The sequence below is a fragment of the Corythoichthys intestinalis genome, chromosome 12, assembly GCF_030265065.1.
Source record: "Corythoichthys intestinalis isolate RoL2023-P3 chromosome 12, ASM3026506v1, whole genome shotgun sequence".
Classification (NCBI taxonomy): domain Eukaryota; kingdom Metazoa; phylum Chordata; class Actinopteri; order Syngnathiformes; family Syngnathidae; genus Corythoichthys; species Corythoichthys intestinalis.
In genome coordinates, this window is record NC_080406.1 from 25,465,025 (window position 1) to 25,487,125 (window position 22,101).

The window sequence follows — 22,101 nt, forward strand, 5'->3', positions numbered from 1 at the left end:
ATCACTTTGTCGTATTTTTGGTTGGTGCACTTCATCATTTATTGTGTACATATGTTTGCTGTGAGTCAGTGACATATTTACGTGTCACACTTCAAGTATCTGAAGAATAAAGCACAGGTTTGATGCCAAAAGAGTTGTTTTGATGTTTTAATTTTCAACAACACACAGGTCACACACGATACATCATCACTGATTGAGAGTGCCTCGGTGCTTTTATGATAACGTTAACATCAAGGCTTCCAACGCAGTTTGGGAAGTTCCATAGACGCCAGAAGTCTGCTATGGCTTCCCACTGGCTGGTTGTAGAACACGGCAAACAAATCGGGCTGGAGGGCTTTGCAGACCTCGGACAAAACGCTGGACGCAATGCTCCACGCCAGTTTGAAGCTAGCAGCCACAGCTAGCTGGTTTCCACCCGAGGCTAGAACTCTCTATGGGGCATCAAAAGTTGGACAGACCGCCTCGAAACGGTCTTCTGCGTCGCCTGCGCCTCAACATTTGTAGGATCAACATTTATTCAATGTTGATGAGCTGAAGATCTACATTCTAGCGTTCCATCTTGCATTGCTTATTTTATCTCCGTTAAACTAGACAAGAGGAAGTCAACAAGCATGCCCCAAAACCGAACAGTCACACCCCTCTATTGGCTTGGCGGTGAATTACAGAGCAATGCGTCACCTGGGTGGAGAACCATCGAATGTCGAATGATGCCGTAGTCGCTGCGCTGTCACCGCAACGCAGGAGCATAACTCAGGCTTTATTTCTCGTCATCTGTGCTTTGCCAAATTGTTGTATATAGTCGAATCGTCTCAAATTATGATTGTAATTCACATAATAATGCTATTTAAGACTTTTTTTTTATCCTATCATAGGCACTTTAAAGGATTCATTAATATGGTTCAAAAAGTAACATGCATAGTACGTGTTGAGGAAATGCATGTCTATTTTTAAAGACAAACTCTTTTGAATGATGAAATTATGTAGTTGTACTAGTTTACAAGCATAACGTAATCTGTTCTCAGAAGAGATGAGTGCATATTTCCTGTCTTTTACAAGGTTATTTACTGATTTTTCAAGACCCACAGAATAACGTTCAGTCTTTGTTGGATTTTAGAGGGTCTTTGAAATACTTGTAATCAAAACAACATAATGACTTTGTTCGCCACAGATTACAAGGACAAAAGATGAAAAGCAGAGGAATGTATTTTTCACCAACTGATCATTTCTCGAGTATTCCGTTTTATCTCGAGAGTCACAAATGCTTCACAGATGACTAATCCGTGCAGAAAATAGAACAGCACTTTTAGTTTACAGTCCTTTGAATATTATATCACAGCGTGATGATAAGGCAGATAATCATCCAGAGATGTATTACTTAACGTGTGATTGAACCTCTTGCCCAGAGGTCCCTCCATTCACACTTGTGATCTCTACCAAACATCACAGCAGAATCTGGCAAATGATTCATACGTAACTTTGTTGTCACGCGTATATGAAACCACAATCACCTTAAATACATGTAACATCCAGAAGAAGGTGTTACACAAGCAATGGTTGAACGATAATGATTGGACTGTTAGACAGGGTTGCTTTGTTTCAAAACATTTCTGTTGAACTCTTGTGCCATCCGCTGTCCTGCTATGATCCGACTGCGCTCTCGGGAGCCCTTCATTGTGACACTTGATAACATTGGCACACAACTCCACAGAATCATTTGTCAGAGATAATCCAACTGCAACGATCACACTCCCAAGTCCGCTCGATTGTGTCACTTTATTCTCACGATGGCAGGCACGATTTCATGTCCTCTGCAAAGACAAGCTTGCTTTTTGTTGACATGCGGCCATGTTTGCCTCTGGCTCTTTGTCCACTTTCACACGCCTGGACTTTCTCTAATGGCCTTTCTCACTATGATAAATATATATCTCGTTCCTATAATGGATCAGCAATGGTCTGTTATCTAACAGTAAACTAGATCCGGGCTGTCTGGTACATCAGGCAAAATCTAAACCTACTTTCTGTGGCTGCATGGCATCATTCAAACAGCAAAGAGAACATTATTTGCTGTGGGATCTAATGGAGTGACTTGAGAGCAGTGCTGCACAATGCACAATAAATAAGGAAAAGGCAGCATCTGTCAGGGCAGGTTTGATTTGTCTTGAATGAAAAGATAACGTCTCCCTAATCCCATAATATTGCTTACTTGTCTAGGGAATACAGGAGTTGCTGTCTTACATGTGACCCCTACAGGAAGCTAATAAGATTTTTGTGTAATAAAGGGTGATCAGATCAGAGAGCAATGCCCAGCTTGACAATACAAAAGACTACCCCATTGAGGTAATAAAAAAAATTACTTACTACTATTTATAAGGGGCGTATTCCACCAAGTTGACAACGATATGATATTGATTCTATAAATGATACAATATTTGCGATATTACAACGCCTGCCACAATTCGTTTCAACTCAAGGGCCTTTAATTGATTTAATACATGTACACATTTAACACAGCCCATTCCATTTCACACACTTTTGATTCTTTTGATAATTTTGTAGCTGAAATATTTCAGACATTTGCATGAAAATAATTCTTTTTGAGAAAAAGGCATATCTAAAAGATCTTGTTCAACGTGTGCGCTGATTGCTTTCAATTTTATCGTGCAGATGGACAAAACCCTACTATAGCGTGTTTAGAAAAAATTAACCAAAAGAACCTTGATAAAACTGGACAACAATTTGGAAAAAAAAAAAATCTGTTTTTGGTCAGACAGCTGTTTTTAAACCAGTTTTGGGGTGTAAAATCAATATACTATCAACATAATAATCAATATAGTAAACTTGAAAACGATAAACCGATACGACCGGATATCCGGTTTTACAGGCAGGCGATATGGCTGTATCGGTAGTACATTAACCACTCGATAGTAAACAGACACAAAACCTTCGATGAATCAATAATACAGCTATGAATCGGCTATTGCAAAAATAAGATTTGGTTGCCCAAGGCCAGATCTCTACATTAACGTGGCAAGCAACATGGGAAAGAATGACGAAGATTGGCTTTTACTCAAAACATGCTGCAGTTGTGCCTCATACAATGCTGCACCCCAATGATCAGCACACATAGTGGAATATGGCACACATGATATTACATGGGCAATCACCACTCACAGTAATGGTTGCCTCAACTTCCCATCATGCATTTCAGCAGAACAGATAGCAGTCACTACAATAAAAACGCGAGAGCTGATGAAACTTCAGTCGCACATGCTCTATAGCATTCTCTTCACAGCCCTAAGCTAAACGTAGTAGTCTCGACGAAGCAACACGCTAAATCAATGGACTAACACCACGAGCACCGATGCCAGCGCCAGCATGCCAGGCGGAAGTAGGGAATCACAGCGACCAGTTTTCAACACTCTAGGAAAACAAAAGTCAGACTTTGAAGTAATAATAATAATAATAATAATATATTTTATTTGTAGAGCGCTTTTACCAACGCTCAAAGACGCTTTACAGTTGGAAAAAAAACAGCAAACAATGTGAACAGAACAAAATAATAAAGAAGAAATAATTATAAGTTAAAAGGTAGCTTAAAAAGGTGAGTTTTTAACAGTTTTTTGAATGTGGGAAGGTCTGAACAGGTACGGATGGGTTTAGGGAGTGAATTCCAAAGGGAGGGGCCAGCAACGGAGAAGGTTCTGTTCCCCCAAGTTCGGTGTGTTCTTTGTTTGGGCGGTGCGAGGATGTTTCCATTAGAAGAGCGGAGGTGACGGGAGGGGGTGTGGGGACAGAGAATGTCTGTGAGGTAGGGAGGGGCCAAATTATTGAGTGCTTTGTAAGTGAGAAGGATGATTTTGAACTGAATCCTGTATGAAATAGAAAGCCAGTGCAGTTTGTGGAGGACGGGGGTAATGTGGTTCCTATAGAGGGTCCGGGTGAGAAGGCGTTCAGGGGAGTTTTGGGCATATTGTAGTTTATTGATGAGTTTGGATGGAAAACCGAAAAGAATGCTGTTACAGCAGTCAAGTCTGGAGGAGATGAAGCCATGGATGAGGGTTTCAGCAGCAGAGAAGGTGAAGGAGGGGCGAAGACGAGCTATGTTCATGAGGTGGAAAAAGGCAGTTCTGGTGATGTCGTTGACGTGCAGGTCCAATCTTAATTTATTGTCGAAAATTATACCTAGGTTGCGGGAATATGTTGAGAGAGGCAGGGTGCAGTTGTTGATGGTGAGGGAAAGTTGACTGTCTTTGATGTGAGCTTCAGAGTCGATGATGATTAAGTAGGTTTGGGCATCGTTTGAATTTTAACGTTTTTAATTTTACAGGGTCAAAAACTTGCATAGTTTATATTTCCGGTATATAAACTTTCAATTTACTTTGCGATGATATACACAGGGCTATTTTTAACTTATATACAGTTGTGGTCAAAAGTTTACATACACTTGTGAAGAACATAATGTCATGGCTCTCTTGAGTTTCCAGTTATTTCTACAACTCAGATTTTTCTCCGATAGAGTGATTGGAACAGATACTTCTTTGTCACAAAAAACATTCATGAAGTTTGGTTCTTTTATGACTTTATTATGGGTTAACAGAAAAAGTGATCAAATCTGCTGGGTCAAAAATAAACATCTGGATCTGAAAAAGCGAATCATTGACTTGAACAAGTCAGGAAAGTCACTTGGAGCCATTTCAAAGCAGCTGCAGGTCCCAAGAGCAACAGTGCAAACAATTGTTTGTAAGTATAAAGTGCATGGCACTGTTTTGTCACTGCCATGATCAGGAAAAAAACGCAAGCTATCACCTGCTGCTGAGAGAAAATTGGTCAGGAGGGTGAAGATTCAACCGAGAATCACCAAAAAGCAGATCTGCCAAGAATAAGAAGCTGCTGGAACACAGGTGTCAGTGTCCACAGTCAAGCGCGTTTTGCATTTCCATGGACTGAGAGGCTGCCGTGCAAGAAGGAAGCCCTTGCTCCAAAAGCGGCACCTTAAGGCTCGACTGAAGTTTGCTGCTGATCGCATGGACAAAGATAAGACCTTCTGGAGGAAAGTTCTGTGGTCAGACGAAACAAAAATCGAGCTGTTTGGCCACAATGCCCAGCAATACGTTTGGAGGAGAAAAGGTGAGGCCTTTAACCCCAAGTACACCATGCCTACTGTCAAGCACGGTGGTGGTAGTATTATGCTGTGGGGCTGTTTTGCTACCAATGGAACTGGTGCTTTACAGAGAGTAAATGGGATAATGAAGGAGGAGGATTACCTTCAAATTCTTCAAGATAACCTATCATCATCAGCCCGAAGATTGGGTCTTGGGCGCAGTTGGGTGTGCCAACAGGACAATGACCCCAAACACACATCAAAAGTGGTAATGGAATGGCTAAATCAGGCTAGAATTAAGGTTTTCAAATGGCCTTCCCAAAGTCCTGACTTAAACCCCATTGAGAACTTGTGGACAATGCTGAAGAAACAAGTCCATGTCAGAAAGCCATCAAATTTAACTGAACTGCACCAATTCTGTCAAGAGGAGTGGTCAAAGATTCAACCAGAAGCTTGCCAGAAGCTTGTGGATGGCTACCAAAAGCGCCTAATTGAAGTGAAAATGGCCAAAGGACATGTTACCAAATATTAGCGCTGCTGTATGTATATTTTTGACCCAGCAGATTTGATCACTTTTTTCTGTTCACTCATAATAGTCATAAAAGAACCAAACTTCATGAATGTTTTTTGTGACAAAGTATCTGTTCCAATCACTCTATCAGAGAAAAATCAGAGTTGTAGAAATAACTGGAAACTCAAGACAGCCATGACATTATGTTCTTCACAAGTGTATGTAAACTTTTGACCACAACTGTATAAATATCAGTCTTTGAACTCGAATGTGACAAAGTTTCTTTCCACAGGAGTGTACTTTCACAAAGATGTTTATTTTTCAAAAGCTCACGGAGAAAACATTTACACATATTATTTTGCCTAAGTTTGAGAGTGTCTTATGCTGCAGGCATTTATTGTATTGCATCGTTTTTTAGGTGGTATTTCTACAAGTTAGTTAAGGGCTGACATCTGTCAGGCGGGGAGTGTTCTGTCCCTTGATCCTGAACTGACTACTTTTAAAGTTTGGTTTCTTTCTAAACTGATATATTGTTCATTCGTCCACAAGATGTCACTATTGTAACTCCGGACGCTACAGTTTTTCTTTGGTTTTGCTATGTGCGCTTGGCTTCCCCTAGTGGTGACTTACTAGAAGCATCAGGCAAAAAGAACTTAGTACTTTGTTAGAAAACAATCCTTGAGGTGTACAGACGCAACACACCTCCTCTGTTTTTGTTTCCCCCAATTATACCAGTGGTAAAGCATAGTAGCATTGTGCTTTTATTCATTATTTATTGTGATAATACTATGAGGTTTAATTGTTCTTTTTTTTCTAGAGCTGCTGCATGTAATTTTTAGTTTGTAAGATGTCTACGTTGAAAAGTTGCACTTAAGTTACCTACATCTTGTGTTCAAAACACCAGGAAATACACAGATTGAATTGTTGCACTTTATTGTTGTCTGTCTCTGGTTATTTTATCCTTGACCCCAACCAACAAAATGATGGTCATTTAATAAGCCTTATTTTTTTCATGTCTCAAAAATAAACATACGTTGGTATGAAATTTGTTTATTTTTGCTTGTGGAAATGTGGTCTTCTTTGTATCTGTTTAAAATAATGTAAGAACAAACACACAGAAATGTTTACTATCTTATCATCTTCGCACTACATTGAATCGCTCTGCCTTAAAAATTTAACGTTTTTTAATCGAATCGTAACCTGTGTATCTAGATACATATCGAATCAGCTTCATGCCAGAGATTCCCAACCCTATTTTATAGTTTAAAAATCTCAGAGGAAAAACTGAGATCAGTTTTTTTTTTACACAGATAAAAATTCTTTTATAACAGCTCTCAGACCTAAAACAATAAAAACTGTGTTCCTCAGTATAAGCCCTCTTAGGTGATATCTTGGTGCTTCGGGTGCCCAGTTACAAAATAGTTTGTTTTTGGCTTCAGTGAACACCAACTCATCCATACCTTCCACTGTGTACAAGTGCAAGAAGGCCTTATGAAGAAAGATGCGCTTGAACAGCCCCTGGATAGTAGCCATCTTGAGGTCGCAGGGAAAATGTCACAGACAACCTTGATAGTGTTAGGAATCTAGTCGATAAAGTAAATGGTGTTCTTGTCCTGTATTTTCAGCATTTCATAAGAAACAACACTACTGTAGCTAAAATAACTAACTTGGCCTAACTGTTTGTCTTGAGCATATACATTGTGAGTGTACCTATTTCTTTTTTTGTTCTTATTTTGTCCAACCTCAGTTTAAGGAAGTACAACTTTTACATTGTACACAATTGTGTAATTACAGTGTTAAGTAGTATAGGATGGTCCAATCTATGGAAAAACAATTCAATTTAGGCAAGTCAATGCACCTATGATTAATGACAAAAATAAATATTCAAAACATTAACATCACCCCCCGCCCCAACACTACTGCTAAGAATCAAGGAAATCTCCGTAAAACGACATTATGTAAATGAAATCCCTTGAATGCAAATCTGATACCCAAGGCAGAAAACTGATTAAAACTCAATTATATAAAGTCACTCACTGCTATAAGTAATTATTGTATGGAAATCAGAATCATGAAAACTTTTTCATTGACTGTGCCTGGGATATTTCGTCGTTAGATAACATAAAGTTGTACAGAATAAACATATTCAAGAAGATAAATACACACAGAATGATAAGCATTTCATGAATTAAGTTGCCGTAATGAAAATTCAATTTGTTTTCTCATTACTTCGTGACTTTGGGCTCTGAGCCCTTGAGGTGCCCTTAAAAAAAAGTAATTTGTTACATTTTTTAGACAGTCATGCGCTCAAACAGCTGGCTTTATCGGCTAAGCAAACACGGGGCGCTTGTCATGTTACACTAGCTTTCACAGCTTTAAGCGTCCTTTTCAGTTTTATCACCAGCTGGTGTACAAGGGGAGCAAGTCTACTCTCTGCGCTCTCGTCATCAGTCACAGACTTTATGGGCCCAGCTAGTGTAGCGCTGCCTCTTTAAAGCAGTGACCTGGCAGACCCTTATGTGTCTAGATCAGCCTCATAATCTATGTCCCTCAGTAGCTTCACTGGGACATTTTATAGGAAAATCCCAGTTTAGCGGGGCCTGTAATCCTGTTAAATTAACTGGGCTTGCATGAGAAAACGAGCACAGGGCCGTGCCGGAGCTCCAGCAGACAGAACTAATTGCGACAAACTGTGTGGATCCGCTAACACGCTGTTAAACACCAACATGAGCATTCATTTAAGACCAGACCGTTGATTTATGTATTTCGATGAAGGGCATGTGTTTTGGAAAATGAGACAGGCAACTTGAAATAACATTAGGTACACCTGCACAATCTGAGAATTACAGGTACATCCCAACAAATTACAAAGTTAAGGGTACTGTGTTTCAGTAGTATATTAAAAAATGAAACTCATCAATTCATTAAACAGTGACGTATTTTGTAAAATGTTTTTTTTGTATGTGTGTGTGTTTTGTTTCATGATAATGTTGGTGATTGCAAGTGCGTAGGTTCGTTCTCAACATTGGTAGGGACGATAAAACAGCATAACCTGCTCGTATACTTTTTGCTAGGGATGGGACCTTCATAAGACCAAACAGATAATTGAACGGGCTCAGGGCTACATTTCTCGCGAATATGAACCTAATTAACTGATAGGCGAAATGATCAATGCAAAGTAATCTGTATTGATTTACATTAAATTTCATGTGTATTGGTTCAGGTGACACAATGATCCGATTCAAACCTTTGCTTTCAAAAACTACTAAAGAAACGTTTTGAGAGCTATCAAAGAATGGGCACTGTAGCACGCATAGACTCAAACTAAAGTATTGTAACATAAAAGTGATTTGGGAAAAAATAACAAGAAGAAATCTGAGATATCCAAGGAGCAATCTACATCTGAGTGATTCTAGAATACTCCGAGACTCGCACCAAAGTTCTCTCATGAAATTCCTATGTGTGATTTCAATTTCACAGATTTTTTTGTCAGTTCATGTTCATGTCAGTGTCCCCCTGAAGAGGAACCATTCTTGGATAGCTCCCTGTTTTTTTATTTTTTTTATTATTTTTTTTTAAATAAAGGTACTTGCCCTTTGAAGCCACTGCGTTGCATTACCGTAATGCACATAATGCAAACAATGATCCAAATTCCAAATGAGGGATGGCTAGCTTGACTTCGTTGTTCCTTGTGAAAGCTGGCCTGACCGCAGTAGTTTTGCAGGTTAGCAAGTTTAATATTATGCTAACTCTGATGCAGGTAAACTTTCAGTATCAAAATAAGTGGCGTTTCCCCCATCTCCACAATATTTCCGCCTTTTTACATTACTTACAGTGGCTGCTGCTGTCCTGAAAAAAAAAAAAAAAGCTTTGAAAATCCCTCGTCATCGAAGAGGGCGGAAAAGGCGGCATGTTGTCGACATGAATCTATCAGGGCTGTGTGGGTGTGCGTGTGTCTGTGTGGCGCAGGAAGGCAAGTCATCAGCCAATCAAATGTGTGTTTGAGGGTGAAAAATGGGACTGGCACATTCGGCAAGTGAAAAGAGATAAATCTAAGTCTGAACATAATGAAAATAATTCACTTAATAATGGTAGGGCCTATTCTGTCCTTACAACATATGCGAAGACAATCTAAATTACCTGTATAACTGAACTCATTATATAATGCAAAAAAGGTTGGTTAAACGTTGGTGGGGACAATTTGAGCATTCTAAAAAGTTGCTAGTGTTATGTTCCTATGCAAACCTACGCCCTTGGGTGATTTTAAGTTACAGTGAGTGAAACAAATTGAATTCCCAATGCATACAACAACCAAAACAATGTGAATGATTTGCTGTCAGCCCTCCCAGTCAAAATGAATTGGACGTCTATTGCTGTCGCTAGTAGCCAATTAGTTAACAATTACAAAACATGTATGTTAGGTCCATTGAAGGCTCACTTCTCCATTGGAATGAATGTGAGTGTAAATAGTTGTTTATCTGTATGTTCAAGTGTAAACAAACATCCTTTAAAACACAAAGTAGCTGCCTGAAAATGTTTTATGTGGAACATCTATTTATAAGAAGACCGTGTCATTGTTATGAGGATGAGCGGCTAAATAAAAGCCAGTGTGCAATATGATGGACGGTGTAATGAAGGAGCTAATGAGGGAGATCAAGACGGTCACGGAGCCAATAAATCAATACAACTGTGCTTACAAAGATACAGGTGCAATCAGTGGTCAGTGCACGGAGGGAAATGGGGGCGGGTGGCACAGAGAGGGGCAGATGTGCCATTGGTTGACATTGTAATGCGGTCAATGTCAGTGAGCGCGCAGGGGATGTTTTACAGCTTCTGAAAGAGCATCGTAACATTTTATATGCAGAATATGAATCCAAGGAAGAAGCTACAGGATGTGAGGTGCTTTAATTAAAAAGCTTAATAGGAATATGCTCATCATTGCAAGTCGTAGCTCAAGGGAGAAAACCATCCTGAGGTCCTCGCACTTGAGTATTGTGACAAAGCACGTCTCTACACATTTTTCTGTTTTAATATGCATCCATTTTTTGGTTGAAAATCCTCACATATTTGTCTCAATCAATTTTCAAAGCTTTGAGTTTAAGCAACGTTCTGAAGGAGAACACAGGTTTCACTTCATGGACGTTACTGTCAAGTGCAGCACGGTACACGGTATTGATAGGAACGTTGGTAAATTGCATACAGGAAGACAATGTGCACACACAGCACAAGAGAGACTAGACGAGATCAGTCTGGCATGAATACTAATGTGAGCCTCTAATGGAGGAGACCTCCCGGAGCTGCCGTGAAAGGCCAACGCTCAGGGGAGGGATTGGCAGAGTTGAGAAGCGTGCACATGCCCTATGGGGTTTTGCCTTTTCCATAACGCAACGGCCGTGCCTCACCCAAGAGGTGCCCAAATCTGGGGAATCACATAACATGGTAAAATTCAGTGGATTTTAGAAATTGTAAACCCGTTCCCAACGGGAATTAATGGGAATTCAGAATCAAACATTTATTTTGAGACGTTAAAAGGTTGGCTATTAATAGATAACTTGGTTACCAGGGGCCCCTGTGTTTGTTGTTGTTTTTTTTTTTTTTTGTTAGGAGCTGTTTGTTTTGTATTATGAGACTCAATTACGGTATTACACTTAATGAAAACATGCAGTGATAACAAAGAAATACAAGTAGATGAATAGAAAGAAATTTTTAAGCATGAATTGTAGTTAAATTGGAATTGCACTGCTCTTTAGTGTATACACCTTGGCCACCATTCATGAGGCTGTCAGGAAGGAATACCCCCTCCCCCCCCCAAAAAAAAAGTTAATTATTAAATGGCTTCTGAATAAACTCATAACTCAGAAACTTGGTTACAGTACAGTTTTTAAGGCTAGATTTTTGGGGTGCCTCTATAAGCACACCCATCCTAAGCAATGACAAAAACAGCTTTAAAAAAACAAACAAACAAACAAAAAAAAAACACAGGCAAAGAAACAAACAAAACAAAAAAATCCCCAACGTTGCCAGTTTGAGCAGATTTTACACAGCATGTCAGTTGCTAAATGCAATCCGAGCTGCAGGTTGGTGGAACATATTTCCATAAATAGAAGGTCAAAAGTCTGTTTGGATGAATCAAAGATGGAGGGTTGCTGGAGGACTTCCTTGTCCTTGTCTTTGAATTCCTAGTCTTTCCATCTCATTCTTCTTCTTTGGTAATTTTCATATACTTTAAGATGTTGTACGCCTTCAATATGAATCCTTCAACAATTCCAATCAGATTTCAAATATTTTGCAGTTTAGGAGAATAAAAGCATTATACCATTATGAAGTCAGCGGATGTAATTTTTGTCCAGCAATTTAGCAAAAACATATCTCAAAGAAGTCAAGGGACCACTTTTGCATGGATGTCTGCTTATAACTAAACTAAAGGGCCATTTAGATGGCAATGCACCAAGAATACGAACATTTAATGTTTGCATTTACATGATTCTGTCTCTATTCTCCATCCTGTCTCCGAATGATGTCGAAATTCCACATAAAAACGATATAGCTTTACAAGACGACAGCCAATTATGCACTTCCTTGATAACAACCTCCTCAAATCAAAAGATAACATACACAACTATTCAAAGTAATGGCGTCCACGCTAGGGGTGCAACGGTTCAGTTAGCCCACAGTTCGGTTTGAACCTCGGTTTTGGGATCGCGGTTCCATTTCGGTTTGCGTTTTGCATTTTTTAAAAAATTTTGCAAATAAACACTTATTATGTAAACATTTTCGACTGTTAAAATGCCTCTTAGGTCTTTGGCTAGTGTAGTGACTGACTACTGAAATACACACACAGTAGTAAAAAAGTTACTTGGCAAAGTAACTGGTGATACCTTTTATGTTTTTTTTTTCATTTAAAAAACAAAAAAACATAGTAACCTTTGCTATGTTTGGAGGTCATTTAATGTTGTGAATCAACAGTTAAAGTTGATAAAATTGCTCCCGTTTTTGTATTAGTTCCCTTCTGTCTACTTTCGATGTGAAAATTTTAAAACAGTTTCATCCTTTAAAGATAGACTCAAGTCATGATTTTGCCGATTTAGGAGTATTTTAGATTAAAAGTTGCTTAGGTTCGCTCTGAAGGTTTACTAGAACAGAGCCTTTCTGAGAAGTTTACTGCTCTAAAATGGCGGCTGTTTACTAACGCTACCGAGTCTGTCATTACGCATGTAGTTCTATATGCATGAGATATCTAGGCGTATAATGTATGCTGTCGGCTACAGTCAGGAAATATTGGCGCCACCAAGCCCAGCATCGCATTTGCTACAGCGTCTCAACAAACACTCTTCCCTCTCCGTGTCTGACTTTTCTCGCGTCATTCAACCAACGTATTAACGAACATTGTCTCGTTGCAGAAACGGTGACCAAATCCGAACGGATGAAAAAAAAAAAAAAAAAACGTAATGCACGAAAAACGTGCAGATTTTGAGGTATGAATTATAGTGGACCGTCAGTTAGGTAGTAGTAGCACTCTGTAGCACGGGACGTCCAACTATCAGTGGTCAGGGCGAAACTATGTGCTTTAGCGAAATAATCTTCGAGGGCTTTGTGTGCCATTTCATAAATGTCGGGGATTACGTTGTTGGAGAAATATGTCCGCGAGGGAACAATGTAACGCGGGTCAAGCATTGCAAATAAATTAACGAAGCCCGCCGTGTGTGTTCACTGGTGTCATATTCGGGGTTGTCCTGCCCTGAGAAAGTGATATCTGTGAGTGATGCTGGCTGAGGTGCCGGAGTCATGTTATAAAAGTGTTGGCATTAGCATGGGGAACAAGTGCTGAGCAATGCTTGCAATTTTTTCTTTCAATATTTTCTCTCCCTCTGCATTGTAGTCCACGGGGAAACCAAAATGTTGCCACACCGCAGATTTGAAAGAAGCCGGCGCTTCCTCAAAATTTGGCCTCTCCACTCCTCCGCTCACCATAGCTATTTGTTTTCTTTCTTGTTTCACTTTCACTTCGCTCCTAAGCGAGAGAGGGCGTTACTCGGCTTCTATTACACAGGTGCTTGACAGCGATCCGACATTTACTTGCGGGGCAGGAATTTCTCCACAGCGGTGCTTCACGTCACAGACAGGCACACAGAGCTCGATCAATTCATTCCACAAGCGTTCGGAATACATTAATTGCAAAACCGAAAAGGCGCATTCATAAAGGCGTATTGAACCGTACAGGGCGAACCGTACGGTTCAGCTTTGAACCGCAAACAGTTGCACCGCTAGTCCACGCGTTTATTTATTTTTTTTGCTTCACAAGGCACAAAAATGCGAACATAAAATATATTTCAATTAGGGCTGTCAAATGATTAAAATTTTTAATCGCGTTAATCACAGCTTAAAAATTAATTAATCGCAATTCAAACCATCTCTAAAATATGCCATATTTTTCCGTAAATTATTGTTGGAATGGAAAGATAAGACATAAGACGGATATATACATTCAACATACTGTGCATAGGTACTGTATTTGTTTTTTATAACAATAAATCCACAAGATGGCTTTAACATCATTAACATTCTTTCTGTTCAAGGGATCCACAAGAAAGACTTGTAGTTTTAAAAGATAAATGTTAGTACATGTTATACTAATTTTATATTAAAACCCCTCTTAATGTTTTCATTTTAATGAAATTTGTAAAATTTTCTTTCAAAAAATAAACTAGATACACTAAATACACCACAAGGTGTCAATGGCGAGTTTTAAATTAAATTAGAAATCAAGCCAAATAGTGTGTTTTGTACCTCGACTGACGCCGTAGTTTCCTGTTTACGGGTCCATCCATTGTAATTCACGTCATTTGAGTACTGGCTTCACAACGTACTTAACCTCTGATAGTTTGTATATTGTAAATATTGCCATCCAGTTTATTTGTTGAACTAAACGAAATGTTTGAATAGAGTTTGACCAAAGTCTTAAGTTTTATGTGTATGTTGCATAGCTATTTTGATTGGGAATGCCAGTTCTCTTTGCACTGTTGTTTAACTGTGTGAGAATAGGGCCTCATTAATACAGATTGAAGCGCTTTTCTTTTTGTGAACATTATTTTGAGAGATATTATTTTTGTTGTGCTTTCACTAAATGATACTTAGGTTTGTTGTGAAGGAGTTGCCGAAGCTTATGCCAATAAAAGGCGCGGTCCAATGAACGCCTGTGTCCACTCGCCTTTTGTAATATTCTGATATAGAATTATCCGTGGCACTATAAGTGCACGCGGTGCCAATGTTGATTATGATGCAGGAGTGAGTTAGAGTTACGGCCTGCCGAGAGCCGTAAGCTGTGTTAATGTTGAAGCTGAATGTGCTAATAAAGAAATAAAGTGCCAGCACGTCGCATGTGGTATAACTTTGTTAAGAAAAAGCACAAAAAAGACACCTTTCTCTGCCTCTTAGCTCTCAAGTGCGTCATTGTAATCTGTTGAGGCAAGGCATGAGCTGGTCATTCCGCGCATGCGCTAAATATTTTAATGTGATTAATTTAAAAATAATTACCGTCCGTTAACGCGTTAAATTTGACAGCCTTAATTTCAATTAAAAAGTATTTTGAAAACAGTACATTCACGTCGACGTCCTGCCATGTTTGCTGTTTTTAATGTTTAGTAGCAGCGACTGCGTATGCCCAAAGTGACATGTGCGAGTGCCTACATCATCGGAGCGAAGGCGTTCCATTTATATAGTCTAGTAGTGGCGCAAGCCCCGCAATCGAATCGTTCCGCTTTGGAGGCCGGAATTAAAAGTTTGCATCTTCGCCTACTGTTTTCGCCATCACCATGTAAAGATGAGGCCATTCCGCAACACAATTATTGCATCTTGGTGTCATAGTGTTACCATGTAAACGGCCCCTAGATGGCTATGATTGAACCCCCCAACAAATCCCCGTGAATTCCCATTTATTGATGAAATATTTTGAAGTCTGGAATATTTCCAAAGTTTCCCATTTGAAGCTTTTTTTGTTAAAAATTCCACCCCTTTGCAACTCTTCTAAAGCTTTAAGTGATGGTTGGTCTCGCCTAGTAATATGTTGTTTTCTTCTCTCATCTTTGCTCCACGGACGAATAAACGACTAGCCACATTATGTGTGAACTAGTCCTCCCCACCACAACATTTGCATCATAATAGGGGCCATCTTGAGTGGGTGCTGCAGGCAGCTTGTTCCTGTTTGGTTTGGGACACAAGCAGCATATTTACATAATCTGAATTAAATGTAAATCAAGCTGTTTCATCTCCCTCTCCCCAGATTTGGGGGGCTAAAACCCGCACTTAAAAAAAGCGGCACTCAGCAGCTCTTCGTTGTTAGCCTACGGCTATCTTTTATTCAGCAGCCTGTGCATTTTTTTTTATATCTACCCCCGATGCCCTCTGAAGAAAGAACAACCAGGGTGTCACTGGGTTTGTATTTATGCTACAATTTGCCTGTCAATGAGGCTGTTTGGCCTTAATCCTTGTTTAATTGAAAGAGCTGCTCTATACAGGGACACTGCTAAGGGTCAAATGCTTGCTACATTATGAAATCAACCTGCCTGTCTGTATATTAGGCTGTTAAACACATGAACAAAGCCACAATGTGATGTGAAAAATATTTCCTGGCCGAACAATTTTTTTCATGACGATAACAAGCTAAAAACGTGTCTTGTGAGACTAAAACATAACGAGATGAATGAGTTTTTGTCTAACGAGACGAGAACAACACAAAAATGTATCATAGTTTCAGTAACATGTTCACAATTGTAACATTTTATGTGTAGTTAGCCTGCATCGTAGCAAGGTCTGGTTGTTTCACTCATGAGACGTGCTGCCCCCCAACCCCTCCCGCCAACTCACCAGTGTCCTCTCCAGGCTTGCTTGTTATGAAACACACACGGTAAGATTTGTTTTCCTATCATGGCTAGAGAGAATATGCACTGTTGCTTTAGCCTTTAAAGGTCAGTGCTGCGTGATCATCACACACTAAATGTAACTTATGCCATTAGCATGGCATTCAAGTTATCATTAGGCTTAGGTTAACGGCAAACATCCGCTTAAATTCTCGGACAACTTTTCTTTATTTTTTACAGACAGTTTGTGGCGACCAGGTGAGTATAATTAATTGAAAATAATGTACTGTTTTCCTGCTGAGTGTGTTTTAACCACCAATTTCATATTGTCCTTGGAGGCGCTACAATATGTGCTCGTCTGTCAATGTTCATTGGTGGAAGCCTTAATTTATTTTTGGACCAAACTTTTGAATTTTACAGATGAAAACATTTTGGATGAAGGTCGACTAAAACTCGACGATATTAAGACAAACACATTTTGAAATGACTAAAATACGACTAAGACTATTAAGCATTATCGTCCAAAAGACTAAAGCCTGAGTTATGCAACTGCGTTGCGGTGATGGCGAAGCGACTACAGTGTCAATGAGCATTCGATAGTTCTGCGTCGTTGCTCTGTAATTCACCGCTAAGCCACTAGAGGGGTGTGGCGTTGTTTTTGTAGGATTTTGGGGGACTCTTGACGGTTTCTCGTTTTCTTCCGGTTACACTGCTATGCTAAAATACTAACAGAGATGAAACGCTTGAATGTGGATCTTCACCTCATCAACATTGAACAACAAATGTTGATCATACAAATGTTGAGGCACAGGCAACGCAGAAGGCTGTTTCTGAGGTGGTCTGTCGGACTGTTAATGCAGTCACATTACGAATTCTAGTCTCAGGTGGAAGCCAGCAAGCTGTGGAAGCTAGCTTCAAACTGGCGTTGAGCACTTTGTCCAGTGTTTTGCCTGAGAATTGTGGACAGCCCTCCAGCTCGATTTTTTTTTGCCGTGTCCTACAACCAGCCAGTGGGAAGCCATAGTAGATTTCTGGTGGCTATGGAACTTCCCAAACTGCGTTGAAAGCCTTGATGGTAAACACGTTATCATAAAAGCACCGAGGCACTCTAAATCAGTAATGATGTATCAAGTTTGTGAACTGTCTAGTTGAAAATTAAACATCAAAACAACTCTTTTGACACCAAACCTGTGCTTTATTCTTCATATATTTGATGTGCGACACGTAAATAAGTCACAGACTCACAGAAAACATATGGACACAATAAATGATGAAATGTACAAACCAAAAATAGGACATAAAGTGATAAAAAGCTGGCAGTAAATGATGAAATGTACAAACCAAAAATAGGACATAAAGTGATAAAAAGCTGGCAGTTTTTGGCCGACTGGATCACCGCTTTGTGTGGCCATTCGATTCTGAACACACACATACTTATCTCGTTGGTTCTTCCATTTTTTTTACTCAATCGCTGGCTGACCTCCAGCCACGTATTTTCAGCAATCTCCTCCCACGAAATGCTTGCCATTCAAAATGTCTGGACGAGACATTGTAGAAGTTGTTGTACTTTCTCTTCGTTGATACTCTCGTCAGCTTGGTCCATTTTTGCGTGTAGCAAAAATGTTTTGACAATTACGGTGATTTCGCGCTGAACCAGAAACAACAGCCTCTTATAACTGTTCTTATCAGGTATATTTTTGCTCTGCACTTTAGCACTGACATGCCTTTATGCTGCTGTGGAATCTTTTTTGTACTTATGTCTAATACTGTGTCAATGTTTACACTCGGTACTTAAGGGTATTTATTATTTGGGTTTTGCACTTTACCAACTTAGTTGTATGGATGCTCCAAACAAAGTTTCGTTGTGCTTTTTGCAACAATGACAATAAATATTCTGAATCTGAAACAGTCTGAGCGGACTAATCACAGTCCATTTGCGCCACGTCACACGCAATGACGCGACGCGAAGTCAGAAAATTGTGAAGGAACAAGAGAAGCTACGGCGGAAGGTCGTAAATCGGGTCTTCTTTGACGGCGCAGGTCTGCCGCGGAAGCATAACTCGGCCTTAAGACTAAAATGAAAAGCGCTAGCTCAGTCAATCACCAGAATTGAACCCCAGAGAGCATACATTTATCTGGTTAACAGAATAAAGGTAGTCCCCGGATTACGATGTACCCAACTTAAGCGATTTCGATTTTACGGCGCATGTCTCGTCCGCTGTTTTTTTCTCACAAAACATTGTCTTGTATGCCACCTCTCAGCATTGATGGTAAGTACAGTAAATTTTTTGTCATACTTTTGTTACTCATTAGGTCTAATTGGTTGAGTTCTACAGTAATAGCTATGCATATCTGGTATTTCATTATCCCACAATTATGTGCGGTCCACTTGTCTTTGTTGTACTCGGACTTGTTTGACGTCATGCCAGCGCTACTTTCTGTCAAGCATTGCTGTCACGTTGGGAAGCGGGGGTGAATGCCAGTTACATTTCAAGAAGGCTGAGAAACTGTAAACAGCGGTGATACCCTCCCTTCCCCATTAGCTCGCTATTAGCCCGCAACTCGGTGATTCCCCCCACGTTAGCTTGCTATTAGCCAGCTAGCTTATAGAGTAGCGTTGGTTTTCACCGCTGGACCGTTGCCACGAATAGCTGCCGTTCCCCTTGTTGAATTGCTCAAGATTGGGACCTTATATTTCTCGGTATTATTGTGCTGCCAATGAGGTATGTTTTTGTAAGCTACTGTCTCCAGTACTTTATAGCATTATTGTACGCTCTTTGTCATGATTTTATTTTTGAATTGTGTGTTCATTGTTTGACGGTGACAAATTAATAAATGCCATTTGAAGAAGAACTATGGAGTGATTGGTGTTACCGTAGGGAAGCAATATGTTATTTTTTACTTTAGTTTGTTCATATGATGTAAAATACATGTTTTGGGATTTTTTAAAATTACATTTTGAGGGTGTTAAAAGGTACTTAAAGGGTTAATTCTGACTTAAGTGGATATTCGGGTTACATCGCCAGCCTAGGAACGGAACTCGTTCGTAACCCGGGGACTACCTGTTAACTCACTTATTGCCATGAATGTTACAAAAATATTAATCGATTACGTTTTTCAACATGTAGAAAGATTCTAACCTTGTCATGTCAATGATTTGCAAAGAAATATCAAGTTGTATTCAATTGAAATATTTTTTCGTGTTCCAATAATTTGCTTAGCCAAACTGTATTTTGGTAAAAAATGATCCACTGTAAACACATGTGAATAAATGACAAATCTCTTTTGCTCTTTTGATATCAAACAATTTTTTTTTGTCTAATCAAAATTTTCTTTTAGCCCAGACAATAGTAGGTGATATAATTACCTGACATGTTTCGGCGAACACCATTCGTCAGATGGTCACTGAAATTTTCTGGAATAAAAGAAAATTTCGACTAATCTATAAGTGTATGCAAAATGAACTCAATACAAGTAAGAAACATTTTTTTAGTCAACGGGGGGAAATGATTGAACCTCACTGTTTTATTAAAGGGAGGAAAAAAAAGAAACCTCACTGTTATATGCTTTGTAGTCATCCTCCCTTAAAGATACAGAACATTCTACTGCACAGTGGCACCATTTGCTTGTGGCTTTGTATATATAAAGCCCCCGGCCCCCAAAGCAAACATGTTATTTGTGAATGCCGTGACCTACATTGTAATGTTTACAACTCTCCCCTGTGTGATCAGCAGCTAATCAAGCATGGCCTACTTATGCACTGTCAAGACATACCATGTTGCTAGGGAGAATTTGGCAAAATTAGTAAACTGTCATAAATAACACATTGACTCATTTTCATCATGATTACTAATGTACAAATGTTTGTTAAAGTCGTTGCTGTACGTTGTGGTAAAAAGCTGCAATTTATATAAGCGTGATAGCTGTTCAAATATAATTTAAAGTATACCTTGAGTGGGGAATCACTGAATTGGAAATCAGACAGCAGCTGTTAAAACATTTTCTGCAGTGAAAGAACATATACTGCCATTAAAAATATTAAACCACCCTCCCCCAATCATTCCAATCAAGTTGCAAGCGATAAAAATGCTTGCTGTCACAGGGCTCGTATTTGTTTGGATGCAGCGCAACCTGTTGGAAATACGTAGCTAGTGCCTCTTTTTTATTTTATTTATTTATTTATTTTTTTGTTAGGACAAACATAAGTGGTATATGATTAAAAATCAAGGCAGTTTTTTTTTTTTTTTTAATAAATAAAGAGCCATTGAAAATGCGACACACACACAACATTAGGCTTTAAAATTAATCTCTGAAATATCATTACATATACATCTCCATTATTTAGAATATCAGCTCATTTCTAAAGTTCAATTACGAAAAATAAAACTTACTGCATAGATTATATATGTACGCGTTGGTGTGCTATTTTTTTAACAGGCTTTCTGTATGAATTTGATTTGGAAGCGCTTCAAGTTACCTATTATGACTGTTTGGTTTTGTTCCACTAGATGGCAGTATGCACCACAAGTAAAGATTACATCTCTAGAGGAGTGAATTAAATATAAAAAAATTGAAAATTAAATTGTTTTTGTTTATATCGAGACCAAAGGCGTAGGTTTGGTCTCAACATTGGTACGGACGATATAACAGCATAACCTGCATGTATGCTTTTTGCTAAGGACGGGACATTAATAAGACCAAACAGATTGGTTGAACTGGTGTCAGGGCTGCATTTCTTACGAATATGAACCTAATTAATAGGCTAAATGATTAATCGAAAAATAAATTTATATTGACTTAAAACTTTAATATGTATTTGTTTAGGCGATACAGTGTTGCCTTTGTTTTCAAAAACTACGAAAGAAATCTTTTTAAAACTTCCAGAATAAATGTCTGGATTCTATTAGCAAATTTAAATTGCAAGATTTGAACATAACTTTTATTCACATATACAATGAACACAAACTTGTTCATAATCTCTTAACCATCCAGGAATGCAAAAAACAAACATTTGTCTTAAGACCACTCAACATTGTCTGTCAAAATAAATTAAATATAACTGAAAAAACTTGTGGGAATAACAAAAATAAATGAATATGGTGCCTTCCTTCAGGTAAAACACTACTGCTTTTGTCCACAAGCACAGCCAAACTCAACAAAAATGAAAGCTCATTTGGGCTGCTTTAAGACCACATTAAAAAAAAAAAAAAAAAAAAAAAAGAAAGAAAATTGGGGAGAAGGGCTTAACCCTCCGTTCACTACATTTCTCAGTTTAATTAACGTTAACAGTAGAAAACACATACAGGAGGACATTTCTCTCTAAGCAGCTTCCTACTCGAGTTTTGCAGGTTAGCAAATTCACACAATTTAATGTTACGCCAACTCTGATCAGTCGGGCTTTCAGTAGCAAAATTAGTGCCGTGTTCACCACCTCCACAACATTGACGTCTTTTTACATTACTTAGAGTGGCTGCTGCTGGACAAAACAACCTTCTAATATCCCTCCTTTTCGAAGGGTGCGGGGGAAGCGGTATGTTAGCGACATGTTGTATTTCTGTCGGGGCTGTGAGTGCGTGTGGGGGGGAGGGGATGTCAAGTTATCAGCCAATAGAACGTGCGTTTGAGGAAAAAAA

At 39.1% G+C, this 22,101-nt stretch overlaps 1 protein-coding gene across 1 annotated transcript in view; it reads right to left on the reverse strand.

The window, feature by feature from the left end:
* Positions 1-18,994: 18,994 nt before the first annotated feature.
* Positions 18,995-22,101, reverse strand: part of atf2 (activating transcription factor 2) — a 30,780-nt gene continuing 27,673 nt past the window's right edge. Inside the window, exon 12 of the mRNA XM_057851427.1 lies at positions 18,995-19,883. Within this exon, the coding sequence (XP_057707410.1) occupies positions 19,804-19,883 (80 nt within the window). The 3' untranslated portion in view covers positions 18,995-19,803. The remainder of the gene's footprint in view (positions 19,884-22,101) is intronic.